This window comes from Dufourea novaeangliae, unplaced genomic scaffold, assembly GCF_001272555.1.
Source record: "Dufourea novaeangliae isolate 0120121106 unplaced genomic scaffold, ASM127255v1 scaffold9, whole genome shotgun sequence".
In the NCBI taxonomy this organism is placed as follows: domain Eukaryota; kingdom Metazoa; phylum Arthropoda; class Insecta; order Hymenoptera; family Halictidae; genus Dufourea; species Dufourea novaeangliae.
In genome coordinates, this window is record NW_015373879.1 from 64,892 (window position 1) to 90,333 (window position 25,442).

The window sequence follows — 25,442 nt, forward strand, 5'->3', positions numbered from 1 at the left end:
AGCGTCCTGATACAATATGGCTGACTCTTGTCCCAGGACGCTCTGGTTCGTGCTGGAAGAACGCTGTTCGAATTCGAGTAAAAATCGAATACCTTGATTTTATTTAGGAGGGAAATAAATTAAAATTCGATACTTTTTTGAATTTGAGCAGGTCGATCGACAAGTGGAGCAAGCCTGTTCTGATCTATCAAAACACTTTCGAGATTCAATGATCGTAGTGATGATGCAAGAAAAATTCATGCTTCTGTCTTGGTAGATGAACTTCACGGAATTCATGTATAGTATTGTTTATCCATCGAGTCAGCTTGACACTCTGATTTTAACTAAAATTCAGAGTGCAACGTAGGCCCAGCCTATACTCCAAATTACAACTCAGTCTGGCGGGACATATAAATAAAATGAATAATCTACTGCCCCGTACGCGGTTTTCGAAGTCTGATGACGCGATTTTTAGGCCCAGTCTAGAATTAAATCAGAATGGTGAATACAAAAACTATAAATAAATAGTTCACAGGAGGAGCTTCGATGGAATCTAGAGAACGTTTTCCGAGCGCGCGATTCTGTAAAAATTCCTCCCCCGTGTCTCATTCTCCTCGTTACCGGAAGTCATCCGCCTTGGGACTGAAGACCAAGTGTTTCCGACTGCCAAAGTTAAACCTGAGCGGGTTTCGACTTGCCGACGACAAGCATTATTTTCTGCAGGAACTTCGTGACGCTTACTGGAAACAAAAATACATGCATATTGGGTCTTTCTCGATGATTCTGTGTTTCTTAGAAGTAGTCAGAATCAGTAGAGTCCTCGATATAGGGATGTTCGATTCCGATTCGATTCTCTGGAAGATCATTTCCCTTAGGTAACACGTCACTGCTGTATACAACAAATACACTAACGGCCAACAGGTCTGATAATTAAAAAAAAATAGTGTTAACGAAAGTAACGTGTTAAAACTGATGGGAACTTTATTTAGTAACTTTTATTTTATCATAACAATAATGAGTTACTGTTCCATCAATCAGGAATTCTAGTCACATACGTCGGTCGTTAGTGTATGTGTTATAAATGGTAGTGACCTGTTATCCAAGGAAATCGATCTTCTGAAGAATCGAATCGGCATCGAAGATCCCTAACTCGTGGCAATCGTGTTGTCGGCACTTGATGTATAGATTCCCATAGTAGTCAATGGTGATAATTAAATAGAAATTTTAAATCATGGTAATCGATAATACAGTGAGAATCATCATGAATCAAGTTCAATTTAGTAGATATTTTCGAGGGTAGATCACACCATGTGGCGACACCACGAACGAGGAAAGAAGACCAGCGTGAAAAATGGTCGGACTTATTATTGTTAGTTGCATAATTATACTCATGGTTGTTAATCACCACCGTTCGTTATCATTTTTTATACCCTGTGCACCGTGTGTAGAAGTTGGTGTGAGGGTGCTTGTTCTGTGGGTGCAGCATGCAAAATTAAAACGTTAAAGATGTCCAGGTTTGAACTCAAGCACCGGATGACACGAATACTATTTATTTACAGGGAAACGTATGGATCATTGAGTAGCTTCTTTGTGACTGGAAATGATTTTAAATATGCCACTTTAGATCCACATGGTCAGCGGAATAATCGTTCAGGTAATCGTAGGTGTGATAATCAGGTGACTCGTGAACGGTTCGACGAGTCAAGGAAAAAACAAAATGCAGAATATAGAACGATTATACGGGTTATCTCGCTAATTACAAACATCTAAGTTATCGCCGTTATTAGTTATTCTTTCGTGTCTGCGATAGTAGAGGGGAATAGAATTAGGGGGACACCCGATATATTGGTTTGGAAATAAAATAAAAAGACTGGAATCAAAGGCGGCAATTTCAATTAGTCCAAATTGATATCATGCGACAGATGATGGAACGAATGATTCGAGAATGAAAAGTGATCTGATCCAAGAATCGATCCATGCACAATAATCGTGAAGTAATCGTCCGCGTTGAAAATCAATGCTAAGCATGCGTGGCATGACACGAGTAATATTATGTTAGAGTGTATTCTGAACCTTAGTCTTTGGTCCGACGACTACCATCAGCTTCTGCAAAGTTTTGGTAACGGCGCCTGCGGGAACAGATCGGTTAAACAGAAACGGAACAAACTCAGGCATCGTTAAATAATCTTCTGCATCCAAATCAATGAATTCTACTCAGAACCAACTAATTAAAATGACTAGGATCACTATAACTCAACTGATAAAATATAACTGAATCAAAAGAACAGTGAACGTTTTAACCTCGGTTCATGGAATCTTTGAACTCACCGACTCCCTTCTGGAAGAACTTCGGCTTGTTCTTCCACGCTACGAACACAAAGTACACCGGAACGGACGAGAATATCATCAGGCAACCGTATCCTAGAACAAAGCATACAAATGTGTCAGACTTTCGGCTCCCTACGGTTGCTCGAGCTTTTAGATACAGTGCAACTTCGATTAGTGCTCGAAACGATCTACAGCGTAAGCACCCGGTGTTCATCTCCACCATTGAAGTGGAGTCTCATCGACGTATCGTGAGGATCAGTCCCTCTTTCTTGTTCACTAGCTATCCTTATACAAAATTTTCCAAAGTTTCTAATTGCTAGGTACTCGAACGCCTATAATTAAAAGTCTAGACCTAGACTTTGAGTGTTTGAATACCTAGAGTATGTAGTGAGAAACTTCGGAAAATTCTGTATGAAGTCGCAAACATTGAATCTAGGAAGAGCTAGTACATGAAATCCCCCAAGACTTTGTTCAGATGAATAGGCAAATTACCTGTTTCTACTGGACTGGCATACATAGGCACGATTGTCACGAACAGGGTGGCAAGTATGTATATGATCGGGAAGAAGAGGTTCACCTTGATGGGCCTGGGCAGATTTGGTTGGGACCACCTCAGCCATGGCAGGCAGAGCACGGAAACACCTATACTCAACTGTGAACAAGTCATACATTCACTGATCTCAAGACCTGATTATGACGATGGAGCACACGGCAGCCATCTTTGTTGATATTTAAGGTTACATGAGTTATAGGAGAAGAAGCATCGTCCAGGAGCCCTAGTAGCTTTAATTGGTCAAATCAATCGCCTAGTTCGATTTTTTTTTCTCCTATAGACTATGTATATTCTATGCATTCACTAATACAAATAAACACGTACCCAAGTGGCGAAGCCGACGTAGTTGATCAGGGCAAAAATGTCGGACGAGCAGAGGTACAACATGGATAGGAGGGCCTGAAATATAAAATGATAGAATAAACGTTTCACTTCAGCTGCCAATTGTTCCCATTTATTTCTATCCTTAATGAACCCATCGTTCAAATACCTTATCCCTTCGCGAGGGGAATTATCTTCGATAATCGATAATAAAATACAGAAGCTCGTTAAATAAATGAAACATCGATCTACCATGCAGAGAACGGCTGGCGTCGGTGTGACCCTCGAGGTTTGAATCATCGTTAATATTTCAGGCATCTGTCCCTCGCAGGCTCCCGCATAGAAGAGTCGAGAGGACGTCAGAAGGATTCCATTTACCGCGCCGAACGTGGAAAGAGCGACGAACACCGGTATCGTCCAGGCGAGCATTCCGAACAGACGGTTCGCGAACGTCTATGGTGCAAACCAAGACATTAGTTTCATCGAACGATGTTACTAACTTACTGAATTAGCATTTTACTTTTTAATCAACTCACCACTGCTACCGCCTCGCTTCCCAATACCTCTACAGGACTAAGCGTCGTATAGAATGCGACGTTCGCGAACACGTAGACGAGAGTAACGAGCACGCAGGAAATTCCTATGGCCCTCGGTAAGTTTCTGGGAAAACAGAACAAACGTTCAGTATTCAGATACTGTGATCGTCGAAATATACACGGTGTCCAGTGCTTCAGGGTTTAAAGTACGTAATTTCGTCGAATAGTCGAAAGATCGTAATTTCGCCGATGTTCGAATATTTTTACGTTCTGTGATCAATCAATGCATATCGTTTTCCGATTAAACGCGGGAAATTAACGCGCCCAAGCGATCGTTAACAGCGATCTTAAATCAAAAGCAACTGTTGTACCCTCTATTGAAAATATTTGACCTTGACAAGTTCAGGACATTGAACAAGATGAGGCCCCACGGTTGACCTCGTGTCGGAGTCAATAGAGCCCGGGCTTTTCCGACCCCCTCGTTTAATTAACAGACACCCAAGACCGACTGTCGCAATCGCTGTTAATCGTTGCATGAGATTTCAGCGGAGCAACCGGGTTACCCGTGTTAATTCATCCCGACGCGGTGCGTTTCTTCTTCGAATGAAAATTTTTCATTGACGCGCGCGCACAGAACTAAACGTCACGTAAATTCCTCTTCGCGATGCCAGAACGCGAATTTGGACCGTTTAATTCGAAATTTCGACAGTTTGCAGGATTTTTTTAACCTTTTTCGTTCTTTGATTTAATAGATTGTCGAACGTTCGAGTCTTCAGAGTTGAAAGCATCCCCCAGAAAAGTTTCCTACTTCAAAGTTCACAGCATTCCTCAAAGTTTTCCCCGGTTTTTTTGATCCAGAAGTGTTGAAACTTTGTCAATTGTAAACTTAATATTACAGATGCTTTCAGAGATTTCATTATTACGAGTGTTGGTGACCGGTTGGAAATGAATTTTATCGAAAAAATTTCTGTTAAATCGTGAATTCACGTACTCTTACGTTCACGCTCGCGTAATCTTGATCTACCACGGATTCTGGTCTAATTGGAATCAAAACACTTCTATGTCATGGAGCAGCTGTTCACGTTAACTTTTATGGTTATTCTCGCAATTTCAGATTCGCCCTGAATTAACATCTGTCCTGATTAACAGGAATCCTCGATGTTTAATAGTTAATTAACGTCTCGATTAGGCCCCGTAGCATTTTCACTGATGTAAATATTTCGAACGTAATTTTAACAGAATGGCTAATTCTTTTAACACTTTGCCCAAGGAATCGATAAGCGACGGTTAATCGACGAACACATTCAAGTGTGCAAAAAATGACTTATCGGTCGCATACTTGACAGGGTCCTTCAGCTCCTCGATGATGAAGTTCAAGTAGTTCCATCCGTTATAAGCGAACAATCCCGAATAAAAGCTGAGTGCTATCGACGTCACCTCGGTGTTCGTGTTCTCGAATGTGAAATGCTGTGTGTGACCTGCAGAACACGTTGAAAATAATCGATCAGATACAAAAATAATCGATTCTTCCTTTTCTTAAAATAAACCCTAAATTCCTGCCCGTAGATCCCAGAAATGCATATCAATTTTCGTATTGATGCTTAGACATAGAAAAATCTTTAAATATATACAGTGAATTCTCGATAACTGCGCGGTCAGATCTCTACATTGAAATAATCGATGACATATTCATTCGACGGTCCTCGAAAGAAAATGGGAACACGTCGGTCTGGTTACGGAGAACTTCGTCGCATCCAATTCATTGGAATCAAAGGAGTTCTCATGGCGACCTCCGCGTTCCGGTGTCAAAAAGGGCCATTTGCAACGGCTGAATAGGGGGCAATTCAAGCGATTCCGTGCACGCACACGAGTCGTACGCGTGTTTAATCCACCTTTTTGATTGGGCAAATTGTCTCGTCCGGCAAATGAAAAGACGCCTAACCGTCTTACGGGTTTGTCAATAGGGTGGCGTGGGTGGTGAAACATTAACCTCTTCCTCATTCCTGCGTGACCGACCTGAACCCGACGGAGATACAGCGAGACGCGAGAAAGACTACGAATGAAAACCTGCATCTATAAATCACTTCGGAATCCCGAAATCAGCTAGAATTCGCGTCAAATATTCATAATAGGAATTCATAATAATTATTCCTATCGATGAGTACCAGCAAATTTTAATTCGGTATATTTTCCCGCCATAGGGCTCCGTAGGGGTAATATCGATCGAGGCACGAAACTTCACGGTGATGCACGCGCCCTGGCATCCAAGTCATCCGGACCATTAACTTCTTTCGAGCGTATAGCAGGCAATTCGTTCCGCCTGTTCTTGCCTCGAGTCCCAAGAATGACAAGACGAAAACCAACCTGACAATCATCCAGAATATTTCGACGTTGAGGGACAACAGAGGGCCATTTTTGTCTTTACGGAGAAAGTCGACGTGACGAAAGAGTGAAGAAAAAGGAAGATTGGGCAACGTATCGAAGCAAGAAAACTAGAGAATCGAGGATACAATTTTCGTTTTCGTTTCTTCCTTTGGGAATTTTTTGGAACAGAGGCGATTTTTAAGCGAATGTCCGAATGTCATTTAACTCACCGGTGAAGAGCTGATAGGCTCCCGCAAAGATAATGATGAACAGTGCGAGCAACTTCGCGTATGTGAAGATGTCCTGCACTCTCGTCGCCCATTTCACGTCCCAACAGTTGATGAACGCCAGGATACCTGAAACATCGTTAGTGTATCACGTTTACGCGGTTCTAACGATTTTTTAAAAAACTGGATCTGAAAATATTGGTTGCCAAAAAACAACTGGGAGCACACTTACAATTACGAGGCTATTACTTAATGTATAATGAATAAATAAATTTTTCATTATATTTTCATGCTACCCAAAAGGTCGGTACAATTTTTAACATTTTATTATTTTTAAGTCGAAAATACCGATATTGAACCAACCTATTTTTTATTTTCTTTACTTCTTTTCAACCCCCAGTTAAAGCTAACGTTGGATTGTATATGCTATGGGGCAATATAGTCAACTATAGTCAACTATAACAACAATGTTCGCATTGACGTGTGTACCCCCGTCGTCCTAATCAATCTATGCGCGTGTTAATTAGCTCCGTTCGAAATGAACGAAGATATCCTGTCAATGGCGAGATCATGGCTCGTAAGTGACCGATAAAACGGCGAAGTGTTGCCTGTCGGTTGCACGCAGCAACGGTGCACGACGCCCACGCAACTGCAACTTTTCTGCACCAAGTGATATGAAAAGGTTAGCGAGTGTTAATGAGCTCCGGGAGGTGGCGAAAAGTTTGAATGTTTGTGCGTGTAATTTCCTTCGAATAAAACTTTTAATGTCAATTTTATGGAGTTGATCACTTTGGCAAATGAAGGGCTCAAACAGAATCGAAATTTTGACTGATTCTGTCTTCGCTGTGATTCGTCCGATTGCATGGTGTCCTGCATCCATGCAATCCATGATTTATCACTGTTTATTAATTAACTACTTTTTATCCAGGTAATAAATCGACCAATAACTAGCCTCTATGCAAGATTCGAACCCCCCGCAGCTACGTTGATCGCTCGCAGAAGCACTGAAATTCATTAAGCACCGATCGAATGTGTATTCGTTCCCTTTCGAAACGTGTGATAGATGGATATCATTAGCGTTCGAGACTTTATTTCACGAAACCGGTTCGTGGAACGGTAGTTCACCGTTTGAGACTGACTGGCACCAGGCCAAGCAAGCCACGACAACGGTCAGGGGATGGAAAAGACCGTGGACGGACGGCTATCGATCTGGCGAACGGGAAGGGTGGTTCTCTGCGATCTAGGCCACGCAGAAAACCGATCGTGAAAGATCAATATGAATACGATACAATATGATACTAGGCACAGCAAATGCAAACGAAATTTATAGACTTTGGTCTTTTTTATAAAACTAGATTGTGGAAGTTTATGGAAGTTATGGATATCGACTTGGAACATTAAAGATGATAAACTTTTACACGAGCTTTTCCTTTGCCTTTTGACAAGTATTCTTCCTGTCTGTATGTAGCGTGTATGAAGAAGTAACGACCATAATATTATAATTATAAATATTTCGGACGACAAAAACAGGAAACAGGCGTCCCGTGAAAGTATAAAAAAGAAAAGCTCGCGGAAATGTTTATCCATCGGGGGACGTTCGTGAAAAAGATTCCACCTTACGAGCGCATGAATCGCGGTCGGTCGGTCCAGCGCGCGCTCGTCCTTGGCAGATTCGTTGTTCGATGCAAAAGAAAAAGTAAGAAATGCTCGACTGACGCAACATCTTGAGGAATATCGCGAGATTCTTTCCGCCATTCCCCCCACATCTTCCTCCTTCTTTCGGCTCTCCCCGTTCCTCCACCATAACCACCACCTCCACCTCCACCTCGAACCGATTCGAGCGCGTCTCGCGCGTCGTCTGCTTGTTCCTCTCCTCGCCGCGTCGTCTTCGACGATCCTTGCCACCCCGCTCGTTCCGCCATGTCTCGTGCCCCCCTCGGCGAATTATGCTGTTGTGCCCGGCAGTTGACACGTTATTAGAAGATTACGTTTAATCGTAATTGAACGTGATTGCCGTACTCGCGGTCTCTGCCCGTCACTCGCTCGAGATCCAGGGTCTCTTCTTTTTGCCAACGCGACGTCGAACCGGGTCACCCGACTGGTCATCAGGGCCCAACACAGTGCGTTTACCGCTGTCTGCTGTTCAGGCGATCGCGAGTGTGGTCGATGCCTCGTTATTAGATCGTTGTTAAATCGTCGACGCCGAACTGGCGGGAAATGCGTCGCAATACGAGCACACGTCTTTTCGTTCGACGATCCGTTTGTCGACGACGATTGCAAGAGGCCATCGAGGAGATTGTTGTGCGGCCGAACGATGGAAACTGCTGGTACGAAACTGTTCCAAGTCCCACGTTTAGAGCTATAGGACTCTGGAACTTTGGGACTCTAGGACTTTTGAGCTCTTGAAAGCCAGCACTTTTGGACTCTAGGATTTTTGGGCCCTGGGACTTTAGGACCCTTGGACCTTGGGGTTCTAGGACTCGGGAACCCTGAGACTCTAAGATTCTTGAACTCGAGAATTCTAGGACTTTGGGATTCTTGAACTCTAGGACGACGCTAGTTAACCGTCGGAAGACAAGCAGGAACGGCGAAAACCGGATTCTTTGCTCACAACATGGACGAGAATCACGTTTCGAAGAAGATACAGCTTTTACCCCCTCAAGGTTCACTTTCAAGGTCCGCTTAACGAGCATCGATTCCCATAAGAAACGATATTATTTACCGAGATTCTTACGATATCCATAATGGGCGTGGAGGCGAATAATTGTATCGGTAATAGCACACTCCGTGGAAAGATTGATTTCCCCTTGGAATGAATCATTGATCTCCATCACTGAGAGCTCGTTCTAGGAACTATGTAATTTTCTTTTGTATCACTGAACACAGGTAACTGGAGTATAATAGTAGTTTTCAGAGTGTACGCTGCTTTGTGGCTATTTTTCCCTTATTGTTGAGATTGCAACCTTTTTTCTGCTGTCTCACGGATTGATGTAAGTAAAAGGGAACGGTACAAAGGGTACAGGAATAGAAGAACCGTGAGGGAGGTGATTCTACGCTAGAAAGTGGATCAGGATGCGAAATTCTTCTTATTTCAGAACTCCTTTTTAGACGAAATCGACAGAAGAGAATATTCTTGCTACTCAACGATTTAGAACGCGAAATTATCAACAAAATCTGAATAAAAAATAAGATCGAGTTAAGATACATTAGGGAAATAAAGCTCAACGAGAATAAGTCTAAAGTTTTATTACCCAGGTCAAGATAAGTAGGACACCATAGTCGCTCTAGCAATCAGGTAGCTAAGAAAATCCTGGAATCTAATAATAGACGGACCTCTGTGACCTAATAGTTCTAGTAGCGTGGGTTCGAATGTAGGAATCTCTCAAGAATTTAATGACGATCTCAAAGAACAAGAGCAAATACTTAAAAGGACTTCCTTGAGTTCTGCACTGGTCCAGGAACCTATTCACGTCGCAGCTCGAATGATCAAGGACGAGCTTTCGATTGTTTCCACCAGGCGGAAGCTTGGTCCGTGATTCATCGGATATTAAACGGAATGCTTTGAGAAGAAACGCTTCCTTTCGAAACGGAACGCTTTCTTGCTGAAGTATCGTCTTGGTGAAGTATTATTTGCGATTTCTCGTAAGAGTTTGCGTCAACTTGGCGACAAAATTTTTGTTGAATTTATCCTCCTTGCAAATCGTTGATCAATCTTGTTTTTTTTTTTTTCTAAGAAATTCAAATATAAACATTTCGGTAACACTATAGTAAGTGCGTTGTATAATGCCCAATTGTTTCAACTGGATGATTTCACAACATCCATACTGTTTACGAGGTATGAACCTGTGAGACGATTATTTATACGGATCGCTGGAACATCCTATGTCAGACGAGAAGCTTGGAGAACAGATACGTCGTTCGAAAACAGGTCGAAGAATTTCGTAACGATAAAGATGGAAATTTGAAGTATTGACATAATATGAATCATCGTATCCTCCCAGTTCCACATATAGAACACGCTACAATCTTCCCAAACAACACGATAAATGAACAGATGTCCCCCGTGAAATGCAACAGCCGGTTCCTGTTAAGACAGCCGATTAACATTGCGTGAATTACCATACCACGATTCATCCACCGGAACAAATGTAAGAAGATTGCCGTCGGAATAAGATTATGTGATTATCGATGATGAAATAATTAGGGACAACTGTACGTACAATTGATCCGATTTGTTTCACTGACACTGGAATCGTTTCAAACCGTTCAGATCTACCCTAATCAATTATTTTAATAGTACATAGTTGGAATTGTAGATCTGGACAGTTTGAATCACTAATCTAAAAATCATTAATCTCAGAATCATTAATCTAGGAATCACATCCACAGTAGGGATATCTACTATCAGAAGCCCATAGAATGCTTAATAATCAAGACTGAACCTTCATATTCGTGAGCACAATGCAACGTCCTTGATTTTTATATTCGAAACGGAATGCGAGCAACACGACCGCATCGTTGCACAATATTCCTGCAACTTTTTACGAACACACTCCGCGTGCTCGAACCGTTCCACAGAGGCGCGTGAAAAACGCGGTGTATAGGTAGATACATGATCAGTCTCGAGGATTGTATTATACCGGTCACGCTCGCCATTGGTACGGAGAAAGCGAAATGTTGCGAAGAGGCACGTTCTGGGAAGAAAAAGCGTGGTCGTGTTCAGAGGGAACAAAATGCGGATAATTGGCCCGGTATATGGATAATTGTACGCGTTTCGTTGCTCCAGAACGTACATGAAGAGTACTATACCGATATCAGAAAGGCATGTTTTATCCCATAGCGTTCTAGATTCTGTGAAGCAGCGATGAGCAACTCGTCGATTACATTTACTTGTAGACTACGATCAAGAATTCCATCCCTACAGATTACCAATTTGTAAATTAATAAACTGGGTTCGTTAATTTTTTTTTCAATTAGTAAATTAGGACTTTTTATGGTTGCAGCGACCGACATAGGTTTTTGATCTTTTCTTTTTGGCTCACTTGGGTTGTGTAATTTTAACCCACTTGTGTGTTCAATTTTAGCCTCTTGAATTTTCAGTTTTAGGCCCCTTGCGGGAAAAGGTTACACATCTTTACGAAGTGATTTACACAAAACGAAGTCGAATAAAATCATATCTATCTTATTAAGCATTCTATTTATTGAACATTTTTTCCGACACACCGAGTCGCAAGCAATCTTATACGCAATAAATGCATAAAATTCGCAGTCTACTCATCACTGCTGTAAAATGACACCGCGTGGTCTCGAACGTCGAGGCGGAAAGACGACTGGTGACCACGGGAATACGATATTCTGCGGTGTTTCCTCGCTTGGACAGGATTCTCGAAAAAAATCACGGGTCTTCTGTGTTGCCCTATGGCCGTTCTGCCTAGCCTATACTGGGTGTACGACATGGTTAGAGGTATACACTTGGTTCACCGTCAAGAAAACCTTTTTTGCATTCTTCACATTTAGAAATTTTCTATTGCTTGTGTTATAGTTCCTAACGTAAAGGAAACGAGTTATTTTGCTAAACCTGGTAGACTTCTTAACGAAGTGAGTCTAATATGGATGAGAAAATATTATGAGCAGTAGGGTATAGCAAACTTGCAAAAATATACTTGATTAAAAAATTACATTGAAATCGTAAAGTTACACTTGGGGCTATACAAGATACAGCGGAATCGTAAAAACTCACAACAGCACATAGCACTCTATCCTATTAACACCGATCATCAAAGGGAAATTAACTTTGTTCAAACACTTTCAAAAGCCCTGGAGGACCAGCACCAAAATCATTCTCTTCCTAATTTCTCTGAGGAGGAGTCGTTTCCAAACGTCAAAAACACGTTTCTGGTCGTCTAATAAAATCTGTCTTGTCCACCGATTATACAACTCCAGCTACTGTTATTTTTACACTGACTCCAATTTGGAAAGACCGAGCGTTGGGTGTTCCCTTCGGATGGAATGTTCACGGAATTCTTTCAGTCCTCGATACCCACGTAACCATTTACTGACTTTTTTCTTGCTTGCGATCTTGCTCACGACTGTTCGCAGAACAATCAATCGTTCGAAGAACGCAATTTACGAGCTCTGAATAGCGAATTTTTCTCGTTTCAGTTCGCGTTAATGTTCCAAATCGCGATTGTCGCATGACGGGGGTGTCGTTGTATTAATTTCCGAGTTCGAAATGAATCGAGATTAGGATCGAAGGATAGGATAATTAAATGGATCTAGGTTGCACCTGCTGGAGATTACGAACTATTGTCGTCGGATATTAATCGAAATCGTGTAATATGTTTATCGGACAGAATCTAACATGCAATTACAATCTATTCATGATCATAAAATCAGTCTATTAGATCCGTGCCAGCTAAATATTGCTTTCGATCGTAAATACCTTTCGCTATATACCTACACATTAATTACGCAGAATTTTATACAGAAAATTATGAAATCACACTTTGATAGCAATCATTAGAAAAATATTCAATTTCAATCGCAATCAATAAGTTACATACATAGGTAGGACATATGTAATGCATATAGATTGACATTAATTCCAAAGTGTCTCGAATTCACGATTTAAGAAAATGAGAATGGAAGTTTTTTATAAATTAAATTGCTATTGTAGATCTAGAAAAATTCATGAAATTTTTAGGATTGAAATAAAAAAACAATACCCTCAGGATCCTCATGAGATCTCGTGGTATTACACGCTGCGTTTCCCGTAGGGTGGACGCTTCAATTGCCGAGAAAACAGGAAAGGCAAGAGGCTCGAAGGCCGGATTTATTGAGGGAATTACAAACCGTCCTCGTAACGGGACACGTAGTATCAACGTTGAAAGCTCCCCGAAGGACACCAGCTTGCGTAGGATTCGTGACAATGGAACGGTGGAGTCGGTTTTTCACTCAGGAGAAAATACGAGAGAAATGGGCAAGGACGGTGGGCGATTCCACGGACTATTACCGGTATTGTTCATCTTTTTGTCCCAGACGAGCTCAAGTAGAACGAAAGAAGTTTCTGCTGGTTTAACAAATTGCCCTCCCTGAGTGGACTGAGATCTCAAGGACAATATTATAATAGTCTTTTCTTCTAAGATGTGCTCTGGAGAAAGAACAAATCATCTCGGAAGTTTAAACATGAAGAAAATTGAAACACCATTTTACGCGGTTGGTAACGTAGATCGCTGCTAAGAAATCCGCCATATTGGTGTGCAACAACCTTGAGAGAAATCATTCTGTAAAAATATATTCTATCCAATAAAACATTATTTAATTTTTAGTCGAAATATTGTCAAACGCTGTGATCGGTCAGACATTTTGTGTACGAGCTGCCTAATGGTCCTTCTTCTGCAACGTTTCAAAAGTTCCATCGATGTTAACCGGAACCAGTAAATAATTAATGGAAAGTTTCGGGGTGTTATTTGCAGTTATTGTATACAATCTCCCAAAGACGAATTAACTGGCAATAAAATCACGAATTAACTCGAGTCAATCAGTCGGAGAAGACGGACGGGATTGAATACGGGGCCCAGGATGAAAGACGAAGGACTGGACCGAACGATAAAGCGCAGAGAAAGTAATTCGATTAGCTGACAAACTGACCGTGAATTATATCAGAGGACGTTCTTTCAATTATGAAAGAGGACCCGTCTTCTTGGAAGAGAATGGAAATCCGTGGGACAATCGGAACGATTTCTCGGGAGGAAGGGAGGAGGAGAGCCGTTTGATGAAACGACAGAGGCATTGACTGACAGAAATAGTGCTTAATCGACTTAATTTTCGTGAGAATAAACGAAACTTGTATCTCGTATCTTTTTATGCTAGCTACGAAGGACCAATCATTTCACTGATTAAACATCTTCTTATTAATAATAATTATTTTTTTTTCCTATATCTATCGTCGTTCAGGTACACATCACAGACATAAAATACTTAGTACAGTTAGTAATAAATTATTAGTAAATAAAAAAAAAAGAACGCGAAAACTCCACTCACATATGCAGCAGGCAGCGAGTATCCTTGTCGCGTCGTCCGGCGGCGTGCAGTCAGGGAACACCGGCTTCAGCACGTACACGCTGAAAGTCAAGGCCACGATCGCCTGGCTGCAAGGTCGCACTATCATGCACTCGACCCAGAGTCTGATGAACGCCATGAAAGGTCCGAAGGTCTCCATGATATACGCGTAATCGGCGCCAGACTTTCTGATCATGCAGCCGAGCTCCGCGTAACAGTACGCACCCACCTGTTTTCCAATCCAAGAGATCATCGATAACACGCTCCGTAACACTTCGTAACACACGCTTGTTTCACGCCCGATTTCACGACGCACGATAACAAACCGACGACGCAGACGTTATCGCGGTCACGAATGATGGATAGACAAACGTTTAAAATGAAATTAATATTAGAACCGAACCTCTGACCCCGGCTATCACCGAACGGCTGGCTTTATCTTAGAGGAAATGGTAGAAACATGCGGGTTACGGTTGGTGGAACAGGCGTATTACGTGGTCGTGAAATCGACAAAGGAGATAAAGTGTCCATCCTTTGAGTATTGTGTGAAATGGTGCTACCTCGATGTTTTCGATCAGTTTTTAAATGGATATTATGTAGAAGTTTAAGACGAAAGATAAGCAAGGCTCGATATTGGGATGCTTCAGCTAGCAAGTGGGATGCTTAGCTTTAACCATCACACATTCAGGTGTATATCCACTCTCAAAGTCCCCAGTCCAAGTAGCCACACACCTCTACGTAGGAATGTTGAAGAAATTAATACCGATAGGAGAATGATTAGAAGATTTATTTTGGATTGGGAACCAGTCAATTTCGTTGAAAGTCCCGAAGAGTAAAGTGGTCGAGCCTTCTTTATCTCCCTGGGTGAACGAACGGAAGAAACGAAACCACAATCGATGGAGAAAAGAAAGGACCTACCGTGGAGAAAATGCCGGATGCTGTCCACACCAGAAGGCTGGCGTTCACACTTCCCGTATACTTGAGGACCCCGGTGGGGCTAACGAATATGCCAGAACCAATAATGGAGCCGACGATCACCGTGATACCGTTCATCAGGGACATCTTCGCCTCGAGTTTGATCTCGTCGTTCGCTTTGTCGGCGGTCGGGACCGGGTCGTACGGCCCCTTCTCGCCATCCTTGATGCTTCCTGACTTCGACATCCTCTCTGAAACGGGACCATAAGAGAAATTTTCGTTAATTCACAACTAGTAGCTAGCGTCGTGCAGCGTGTTAAGTTGATTGTGAAAATTTGATTTAACACTGATCCTTTCGGAAAAGTTAATTTTGTTAAAATTCCATCGAAAACACTTTTTATTGTTCACTGTTTTGATACATGTATCCAATCCTTTCAGAAAGACTTTACACTCTGTTGCGATTACAGTCGTCTATTTCGGGCAATTTCTCAGCCAATCATGTGATTATTCTCGAACGAATTATTCATTCGAAGCTTCACACAGCATCCACTTTTTCTTCCATCGACTCATGGGAACTGAGTTCTTCGAAAATACTATCTGTTGATCAGCATCCTGCATAATACAACCGTATACAACGGAATAGTAAATCACAGGAATCGAATGAACCGTAACTTTTTATTCCCTGTTCATTAGATAAAAGGGCAATCCTTGGAGAACACCCTGGAAAGCTTTCTCTTATCATTGTTCCACTTTTCTGGACAAGATCGAGGAATCTTCCCGTAGAAGTTCTACCCCTGAATAATGCATCCTGCAACCTACGAAGGGTGGAACGATTCTAAGAGCTCGCTTAATCAAGAAGCTTTTATTTCGTAATGGAGCAAAACCATTCATCTTCCACGCTTTCGTGTCGGAGAAATGAAACGAACAATAGTGAGACTCAGGCTGGAAAAATGAACAAAAGAAACTGTTCGACTACAGATACGCGAAACAGAATAACCAAGGAACAAGAAGATTAAAAGGTTGATAGAATACTTAATTAAAAAATCTAATTTTCATGTGCCAAAATATTTATTAATATTGGCGCGTTTACTCTAGGACTGAACTGATTTCTTAAGACAAATTTTATAGTATTTTCAATTCAACCAACCATCCCACACGAATCTCCACTCTAATTTTTCACAGACTCAACTATACACTCAAGAATACACAGTTGCGGAAACGTCCTACCACCATCAATTCTCAAAAGGAGCAAAGTTGCCCCACTGATACACGAAGAAACGTTCGCGAATATTACCGCGCGATAACAAGGCTTTCATCGCTCGAGCTATTCGAATTGATAGCGGCCACTTCCGGGGTGGTAAATCATGTTTACCATAAGGGGAACGATAAATTCGAGTTTTCGTCAGAAATGCACGGAGTTTCATCAGTTTACGTTCGCGTTCCTCACGGTAAAATTATGAACCGACGATGACGAATGTTATCGTCGAGGGAAACAGAAAAATACGCGAAGTTTAGCTTCGTCGCAGCAATATCGCACGGGGGATGATTCATTATCGTCAACAGACGACAGAAACGCAATTTACGTTATACTAGCCACAGATATAAAAAAAAAATGTAACGAAAATCATACAACGTAAATGGAACAATTAAATAACACTATAACATGATTGTAATTGTTTGTCACTAATAATATGCCTTTATTCTAAAATTCTAAGGACTGTGAGAAGAGTTTCTATACCAGACTATTAGCCTCTTATGTTGCTACACTTTGTAAAAAAAACTTTCACCTTGCATTTAAACAATTAATACTTATCTCACAATTTCATATTTCATCATTTTTAGTAGGAACGAGTAAACACGGTTGTGGGATTTTAAAGTTTCTGGAGAAGCGATATTTTCCAAAAAAAAAAAACACTTTTTGAACAATTTTATCGTGATATATCACTCGTGACTCGATCTCAAGAAATCACAATCGGATCGTTCGTCCAACGTACCCATCGATCAACGATCCACGATCCCCTACACGATCATCGATATACCGACTTTCGTATCAGCGAAACTACGTGTGTCGATCTCCGTGACTTTCATGGAACCCCCAATCGTCTGTTTACCACGTCGTCGTCGTCGTTCAGGGGAGCTCCCTTTTTTTTCCGCGCAACTGGAATTATTAATCGACCAATCACGGCCCCGAGCGTCGGACACACACCTTTCTATCACCTGGCGAACTTGCAACGATGGTGACAAACCAGTTCTTAATCGACGGGGCCGCCGCTGTCTCTGTAATCGCGTAACTGACCGTTTATTTCGCTAGATTCCGTGAATTCCCTAATTGCTCGACGCCGCCTGGGCCGGTTCACCAGCTGTCCACGGCGAACGACACCGAGTCACGGTCATTTGGACACGAACCGACGACTCGATTCCCGACCTTCCCTTTTCAATGTTCACGCGGAAATTTAGGGAACCGAAACACCGTGGTCCACTCCACTGGTTTGGCCAGAAAACAGACCCAGTAGCTGAACCGTTACTTATGACAGGGGCTCCATGATTTTCTGAACATTTTTTTTTTTTTTTATCATTTTTGTCACCATTTTTCTCACCATTCCTCGAAATATTTTTTATAATTTATAACCACTCTTAACAATTTGATAACCCACTTTTTTTTGCTCAATTTTCCGACACCATTCTGTTGACCTATTTATGACAGTTTTACTGACCACTTGTTGACCGTTTCTCTAACCATTCTTTCCACCATTCAATCTGGCCATTCCTCTGAGAACAGAAGTTAGGCAGCAGTTCAACGACCCCTTGTGTTCATGATTTTCCACAATCCCCCTTGTATGTAACATTCTAATGCTGTTTCCGTCACAGGAATTTGTCAGAGTCCAACACTCCTCCAAATTAGATTAGGTATTTCTTCTACCACTCTCTCTTCCTTCTGCTTTAATTCGATCCCCACTGACAAACACACACTACCGCTCAAAACTTCGCGACCACAGATCATACTCATAATAATTAAAATAATTTTCTTTTCTACAGTCGTGCAGCCTAATCGATTATAAATAAACCAATCTACTGTCTTTCACCTTTACTTTTTGCCGATAGTACAAAAAACCTATGCGCATAAATTAGATTACCATTAACGCCTACATATTTAAACGGAACAGAACATAGAAGTGTGACGGACTAAATCTAATACGAATGAGCAGATACTGATAATTGTCGTTTTCCTGTTCAATTCTTCGGTAAAATTCGTCAACTTTCGCCCAAACTCGGTAGATACGAGGCGTTCTCCAGGGATCGACTTTAACCCTTGCGAACGTGCGATTGCATACTCTACATAAACACGCAGTAATCAACGGCGTCGTTTTCACGGGCGCCGTCGTAAATATTTCACTGTCGATCTCTGGCGGTCAGCTGACGGTCAGCGAAAAGGCGTCAATCACTGTGCGGCCGCGGCAGTGAACGTTCCTCGATGTATCGGTGTAATCGATAGACTGTGGATTTTTATGTTTTTATAACCGTATTGAATCGACTTAGGAGCTCGACACGATACAGTAACACATTTCATCGCGTACAGTGAGATTTTTTCATTTTATCTGGGAGCCCGATACAGAGCAAGGTAAAAGAATCTGTGAATATCGATGTGTGTCACATGAATAGTCTAGTGATCAACAAGTGTTTTCTGACTGAAACAAAAGCAAAGAACCGTGTGTGAAGAAATAATGATGACATTTTCCTCCTACGATAAGAGACACGAGAGTATTCGTCAGGATGAAAGTAACTGCCGCAAGTGTATCGTTTAGTATATAATTTACGTGACCCTAACGGACCAAACGATACAAAAAATAAACCAACACTCGTTCGACCCATTACGAAATTGTGTAGATTTTTCGGTCATTGAATATACATTCTGCACACACAAACCGAATGGATTGTGGTCGAAATTAATCGCGAAGAAGTTCACGCGGTCTGTGTACGATAACAGTTTAATATCGATTTAGTGGACGTTAATCACGAGACCGATAACGCCGACAAGCGATACTAAAAATAGTTTGGTTATATTTATATGTAAATTGATTGTTCCCTTTTTTTTAGTAAATTTTAACGACAGGAAGAATCTATTTTCTGCCAATCGTATCCCAATACTGACGTTTATGTTCAATGGAATTGTTGACAGTAATGCTCAACGTTTAATCATCGACTTTAATTATTACATATTTTTACTTTGTAGTCCATTTGTTTGTATGTTTAGAAGAAACATAACCAACCACATACTACTTGACCTTCTTCCTGATATCATCTGTATCCTACAATCTAAAAAAGAAATCGAATCCAATCATCTTCGTCTACTTTCTTCTTCACTCCCGAATTATCTACAATTTTCATGAAATCTTCCACCTCAACCTAACATTTATTCGATAAAAAAAATTACTTAAATTTATTACTTGTACATTCAAGAGACAAATAATCACCACAAAACTTTCACACGGACCAATAAACGAACCTCTACTCAATGAATGATGTCTATAAATCCAATATCGAGAACATCGACAATACGGTTGCTACCGTTACAGACAAATCGAAGAATAATGTGACCGTGCACCTTCGGAATAAACGAATAATTCCGTGTCCCGGAAGACCTGAACGAAACAATAAAGAAAAGCGAGATCGACGTGGATAAGCAACTGATCCACCGTACGAATCTGGATCGTCGTCGTTTACCAATTACCTGTGATCGTATCAGGAATATATCACATATCACATACCGAATGTCCCGTACGTGACCCGCATCCTTGATCCCCAGATTTCTTCCAACGATCGACGACGGGAATATCCCCCGTTTTGTTATTGCACACGAACGATCGAGCCGTCGCGGCGTTCAGCTACTATCCGCCTCCACCTCCGCCTGAGGCACGGGAAGAACGACGCACGCCTTTGTGTGGAATCCAACGAAACGTCAGGAAAGGATCATCGTAAACGACGGGTGTGTAATACGCGTTGCAAGAACAGACCGAGATTAACGCGTTGCCCCTGCAATACTACATACGAATACAACGAACGCGATCCGACCGAGACATCGTTGGAACGAGATAGCTTCGAACGATCGAGGCTTCCTTCGATCTTTATTAACGTACGATTTATGCGGGGGGGATCGCGTCAAGTTACGCTACGATCGACGTCTACACTGACGTCAAAACGCGTCACCGATACTCTTGATAGGTTTGTATGAGCGATTACTAAAGTTACTCGTTAATATTTTGGTCAGTTGTTTCTAGTACAAACACATTTGTATTGGTGATTTATAGAATATCGAAACCTTTTTAACCTGTTGATGGTTTCATCTCGTAGCTAGGAATGACGAGTAAATTCGTCATGAAGAAATGTGGATTTTTTATGCAACGACGAGTATACTCGTCATGAAAAAATGTGATTACCGTTTGTTGTTTAATTTAAAATTTTTGTGCAAAGTAAACATATAGACATTTAAAAAATTTTGATACTACTTGGTTAGACTAGCTTCGTTTTACATCATTTTTCTAAATAATTTGTTTTTAATGAGAAAATTATAAATGTTTAAGTTTTGTAAATAATACAAATAGATTTGGACAATAAAATTATTGAATTTTAAAAGAAAACATACACAGTGTACAGAGTTGATGTTAAATGTACGAAATAAGGACTGCCTATATTGACTGATAACTAATCGTTCCATCAATTAAAAGAATGTGGAGGATAAGGACGTTAAAGAGTTTAAAGTTCTGCGTTCACCACAGTTTTAAATTGCATTGTGTATCCATGGGCTACAACTAGTTGTGAATAAAATCGAAATATTTAATAAATAAGAATAATATATATTAAAATAATATTTAAATAGGAAGAAATCGTAGAACCGTTGCCCAGGACCTTTTATCCGTCCTCCACAGATTACGTTCAATCAAGAACAAAACAAGAAGCCACGGTGGTGTAATAGTATCCATACGGACCAGCAGTAACCAGTAACACGAGTCTCACCCACCCATCGTCGTCTTCCAACGAATTTTCTGCGGTGATTCATTGGATGGTTGATTACCAGTCGAACGTATAGAACTCTCGCGAATTTTTCATAGTACACGTAATACTTTTTCTTCCTTATTGGCCGTCACAGCCCTTCCCCCTATCCAGAGGGAAAATTCAAGCGCTATAAATATTACATTGCTAATGATAAGTATAATGAATATTGTACATAGCCTCGATAGCGAAACAACTTTTCCATTGAACTTGTAAATGATTAAGGAAAAGTCACACGAAACGTTTGACGGACTTGACAGTTTTGATTATAACGTGAAAGTTCTCATGGACGTCACTATCTATAACAGACGTATATTAAGCGAAGCTAAAAGTTTAATTACGAACAAGTATCTTAATGGGAATCGACTTCGTTTCGCGGAAAGTTCATCCAGGTAAGCTTCCTTATCCTCTAAAACGATCTAGGAACAGTTACACAAAGTTCAATTATGTTCGATGAAAAAGTCGATTAAGCTTTATTGTAATTTCGATACAGCTTTCGTCCTGTTTCCTTCGATCGTTTCAAGAATTTTCAACACTACTCCAAATTATATCAGATTCGTATAAAAATGACTGAATATCTGAATTGTCGAATTCTTACCACCTGACGGTACAGAACTTACGTTCATAGTGGCAGGAGTTATAAACGAAATATAGATTCCCAAATTATGTTGAAAAAATCTCCATTATCCTATTTTGAACCACAGTACACTTTCAAATAATGTATACTCTAGTATTATATGTATATTTTTCATTCTACCTACAAAAGACCTGAATCTGATCCTAATCGTATTACGTTGTTTTCACATTACCTTTTTATCTCACCTTTATACGTTACACTTATACATCACTTAGAATATTTAAATACAGTTATCGTCTAGAGCATCAAGAATTTATGGGACGAGATATACAGTCACACACATTCGTTCATATACTTCTGAACTAATAATTAAGTGTACAAATTTCTATGTAAATTCTATTTAAATATTCCCATTATCTATACTTTTATCATACTTTCGTGATAAATTTTTCCTAATTCTGAAACAATATTCACATTTGTCTACGTAATTTGGTCATAGAGAACTAACTGTACGACGAAGGTGAACGAATTATTCGAGCGAGAAATGCCCAACAACTTGTTGATCAGTCGTAACGTGACCAAACACCCTTTGAAATCCATATAATCGATCATCCAGCCGGAAAGAGAATAAAATCCCACCAAACGTTATGGTCACGTGCACCACGGGCGTCAAACGTGGACCCCGTGTTTCTCGCGATACACGTTATCAAGTACCCCCCATGCATACCACGTGTCACGTGTGTACATGTAACGCCTTTATCAACAACCGAAGGATTGCTCGCCCCATCATTCCTGTTCCCGCGCGATATCAATCGTTAAACAATGATTTTCCACGTAACTATCATTTACTCGGAATGTATTGCAACTGGTAAACTAGGTGAAAAAACAATTCCCCTGGGCCTCTAAGTATTATAATTTAACAACAATAAAATATTAATCTCGAATTTGTGCTTTATTCTTTCATCGAAGATCGTGGCTCAACGGTTTGATTCCCGAAGATTCAAGATGGCGTCGAGCAACCCCCTTTGATTCGCACTCCTAATACGAGAGTCTGGCACTCGTACAGCTTCGGGCCTATTCTTCGAACCGTAAACACACGTTCCAATATCGGTTATACACACACAGATGCACACGAGAACGTGAGCACCGTTTCTTTCATCTTCCGAAACTCAGCTTGTCCCGCGAACTCTTTTTCTCAGAGTACCGGTTCCCAGCTCACCTTTCCTCGAACCGTGCAGCGATTCTTTTTCTTTATTTTTCTTTTCTCGGGTAACCCCTCGGACCGACGTAAAAGCCGACTTGGTTACAATTTTATTCGAATACTATGTAACTAGTGGAAAGTAAAAGTATCTGACAATGGAATTTAGGCCTGCAAACGGTTAGAGATTAAATGATTGTTCGCCAGATATCTATTTATTCAAGAAGTATTATTTTATTATAAAAATTGGAATTTCCACGGTTAACCTTCGGAATGACCAAGACGAACTTTCATTTCTGACCAATATCAAAAATCCAAATTGACAATTCTTCGAGAGTTTTAACCTACGTTTTAGAATAGCCTTGAAGCCTGGATCACGAGTGATCCACGTTGGTCATCCAAGGGTTAATCAATGAAAAATGATGAAGTACCTACTTTGTTTATCTTTGTATTTATTGTTCGAAAACTCTTCACCTGAATAATGAATTTACCTGATTATAATTATATAATTATATTTACTGGAAATACAGTAGAACGTGTCGAAGGCAATTTAAAAGATTTAAAAGGTCCTCGTTCTCCACTGCATCTTGCTATTTTAAGAATAACAATAACAAATGAAAATGCATAATTTCACGTTTGACCGGTTCATGTTTGTATCTTCGGGCGTCAGATCTGAGGATCAGAATTACGTCAACATTGTGTATATTATGTAACAGTCAGCTGGAGGTGGGCGAGAAAAATTCGACAAAAATAAACCTTTGGAGAACCTATAACGGTCTCTCGATGCTATACGCGTCGTGCACGGAGTGGGAACAGTATGATTTCAAGTCCGGTGGCTCCCGAAACTTTCGTGGAACGTTACGTCAGTTTTTATTGATCCTTCGTCGATAGAACGACGCTCCTCGGACCGTGTAACGGTAAATACAACCTCTGCGCGTGGCACCTGAATGATAAACCACGCGATATCAATCACTTCGTGCCACGATGGATCGACGAAATATTGTTGCTAACCTGTTACTCGGCGAAGACGAGTTACCTCGTCGTATAAATATGCTTCCTCACTGGGCAAGACGAGTTAACTCGTCTTCTGTCGTTTCTCACGAGCCAACTAAGGAACACTTCCGATCGAAAGATATACAACACATTAACAAATTCCATCTGTCCCTTATCTACAGCTATCTCCGACTTCCGGTTTATGTACATTACGAATCACGATTAAGATTTACGAATCGATCAAACAGATCAAAGCGCTGTACATAATCATCGATGTTAATTTTCGATGATCGATTGAATTGAATCTAATTTCATACCGGTTCAATTGAGTTTCGTCCCGATATTACCGATCGAGACCGATCCGAGCCCCACGAAGGACTGTCAACACGTTTTGTAAATACAGAATTAAAAGGGGAAGGTGACCTGTGATACTGTTGTCGGAGCAACGTTTGCTATAGAAACTGAGCCTGCTTAAACCCCCACCGTCGGAAATTCAACCAGAACGTTTGCGAATCAGGGGTACGATGCATCGATCTGTTTGCAGGAGAACGAACGCGACCATTTAAGTTAAAGGGAACTGGGGGATGTGCGTTGTAACTCAAGAATGACGAATTGTCATGCTACACAAAGCTCGATCACGTACAAAATTTTGAAAATTTCAGTCAGAATTTAACGATGAATGGCCATTCATCGAGACCCCAGAAAATGAAGGTGATCGAAAGTTAATTAAGTAACTTGAAGATCGTTAAGTATTCACTTGTTGATACGGAACGAACCAAAAACCTCCATAATACGCATTTCAAAGTATACATCTCATATGGTGATAGATATATGAAATGCTTGAATATGCAAAGAAAAATTCGATAACAGAGAAACGCGCAGAAAATAGAGTACAGATCAGCTTGACAGTCTCATTCGACGCATTCGACGCGATTTTTAATGCCACGTAACCCCGAACGTGTATCGCTGAGTTTCGAAACTTGCCAATGCATAGGAGACACAAAATTATATTTCTCCATTCGGAATAATAACACATCGTATTCAGAATAAAAAGATACGTTACAACCATGTACCTGTCTAATTTCTCCCATCTCTTAATTATTAGATTAACCTTTTCTACGGAGAAGGATCACCAGAGCCGCCTTATTCCTGAGTCAGGGGGGATATCTTCGTTAGAACCAACGAGGAAAAAGCCAGTTTCCATCGCGGGCGAGCGTATTGTGGCGTAGCGAGGCAGGAAAATCAATAGGCCACGTGGGTCACCGACCGGGTTTTCCGAACCCGGGGGGCTCTCTCATCCTACGTTCGCGATAACTTTCCACAGGATCGTGCACTGACGTCA

General features: G+C 41.0%; 1 protein-coding gene across 3 annotated transcripts in view; it reads right to left on the reverse strand.

Annotated features, from left to right (window-relative positions):
* Window positions 1–6: 6 nt before the first annotated feature.
* LOC107190825 (large neutral amino acids transporter small subunit 1) overlaps window positions 7–25,442 on the reverse strand; it is a 32,012-nt gene continuing 6,576 nt past the window's right edge. For 2 of the 3 annotated variants that reach the window (XM_015580856.1, XM_015580101.1), the window contains exons 2-11: window positions 15,288–15,535; window positions 14,352–14,598; window positions 6,312–6,437; window positions 5,057–5,195; window positions 3,718–3,841; window positions 3,434–3,634; window positions 3,185–3,259; window positions 2,800–2,959; window positions 2,308–2,400; window positions 7–719 (exon numbers count right to left, since the gene is read on the reverse strand). In XM_015580856.1, coding sequence (XP_015436342.1) covers window positions 652–719; window positions 2,308–2,400; window positions 2,800–2,959; window positions 3,185–3,259; window positions 3,434–3,634; window positions 3,718–3,841; window positions 5,057–5,195; window positions 6,312–6,437; window positions 14,352–14,598; window positions 15,288–15,530 — 1,476 coding nt within the window. In that variant the 5' untranslated portion in view covers window positions 15,531–15,535 and the 3' untranslated portion in view covers window positions 7–651. Of the gene's footprint in view, window positions 720–2,052; window positions 2,109–2,307; window positions 2,401–2,799; window positions 2,960–3,184; window positions 3,260–3,433; window positions 3,635–3,717; window positions 3,842–5,056; window positions 5,196–6,311; window positions 6,438–14,351; window positions 14,599–15,287; window positions 15,536–25,442 lie in introns of all 3 variants that reach the window. The other variant, XM_015581575.1, reaches the window with a different exon arrangement.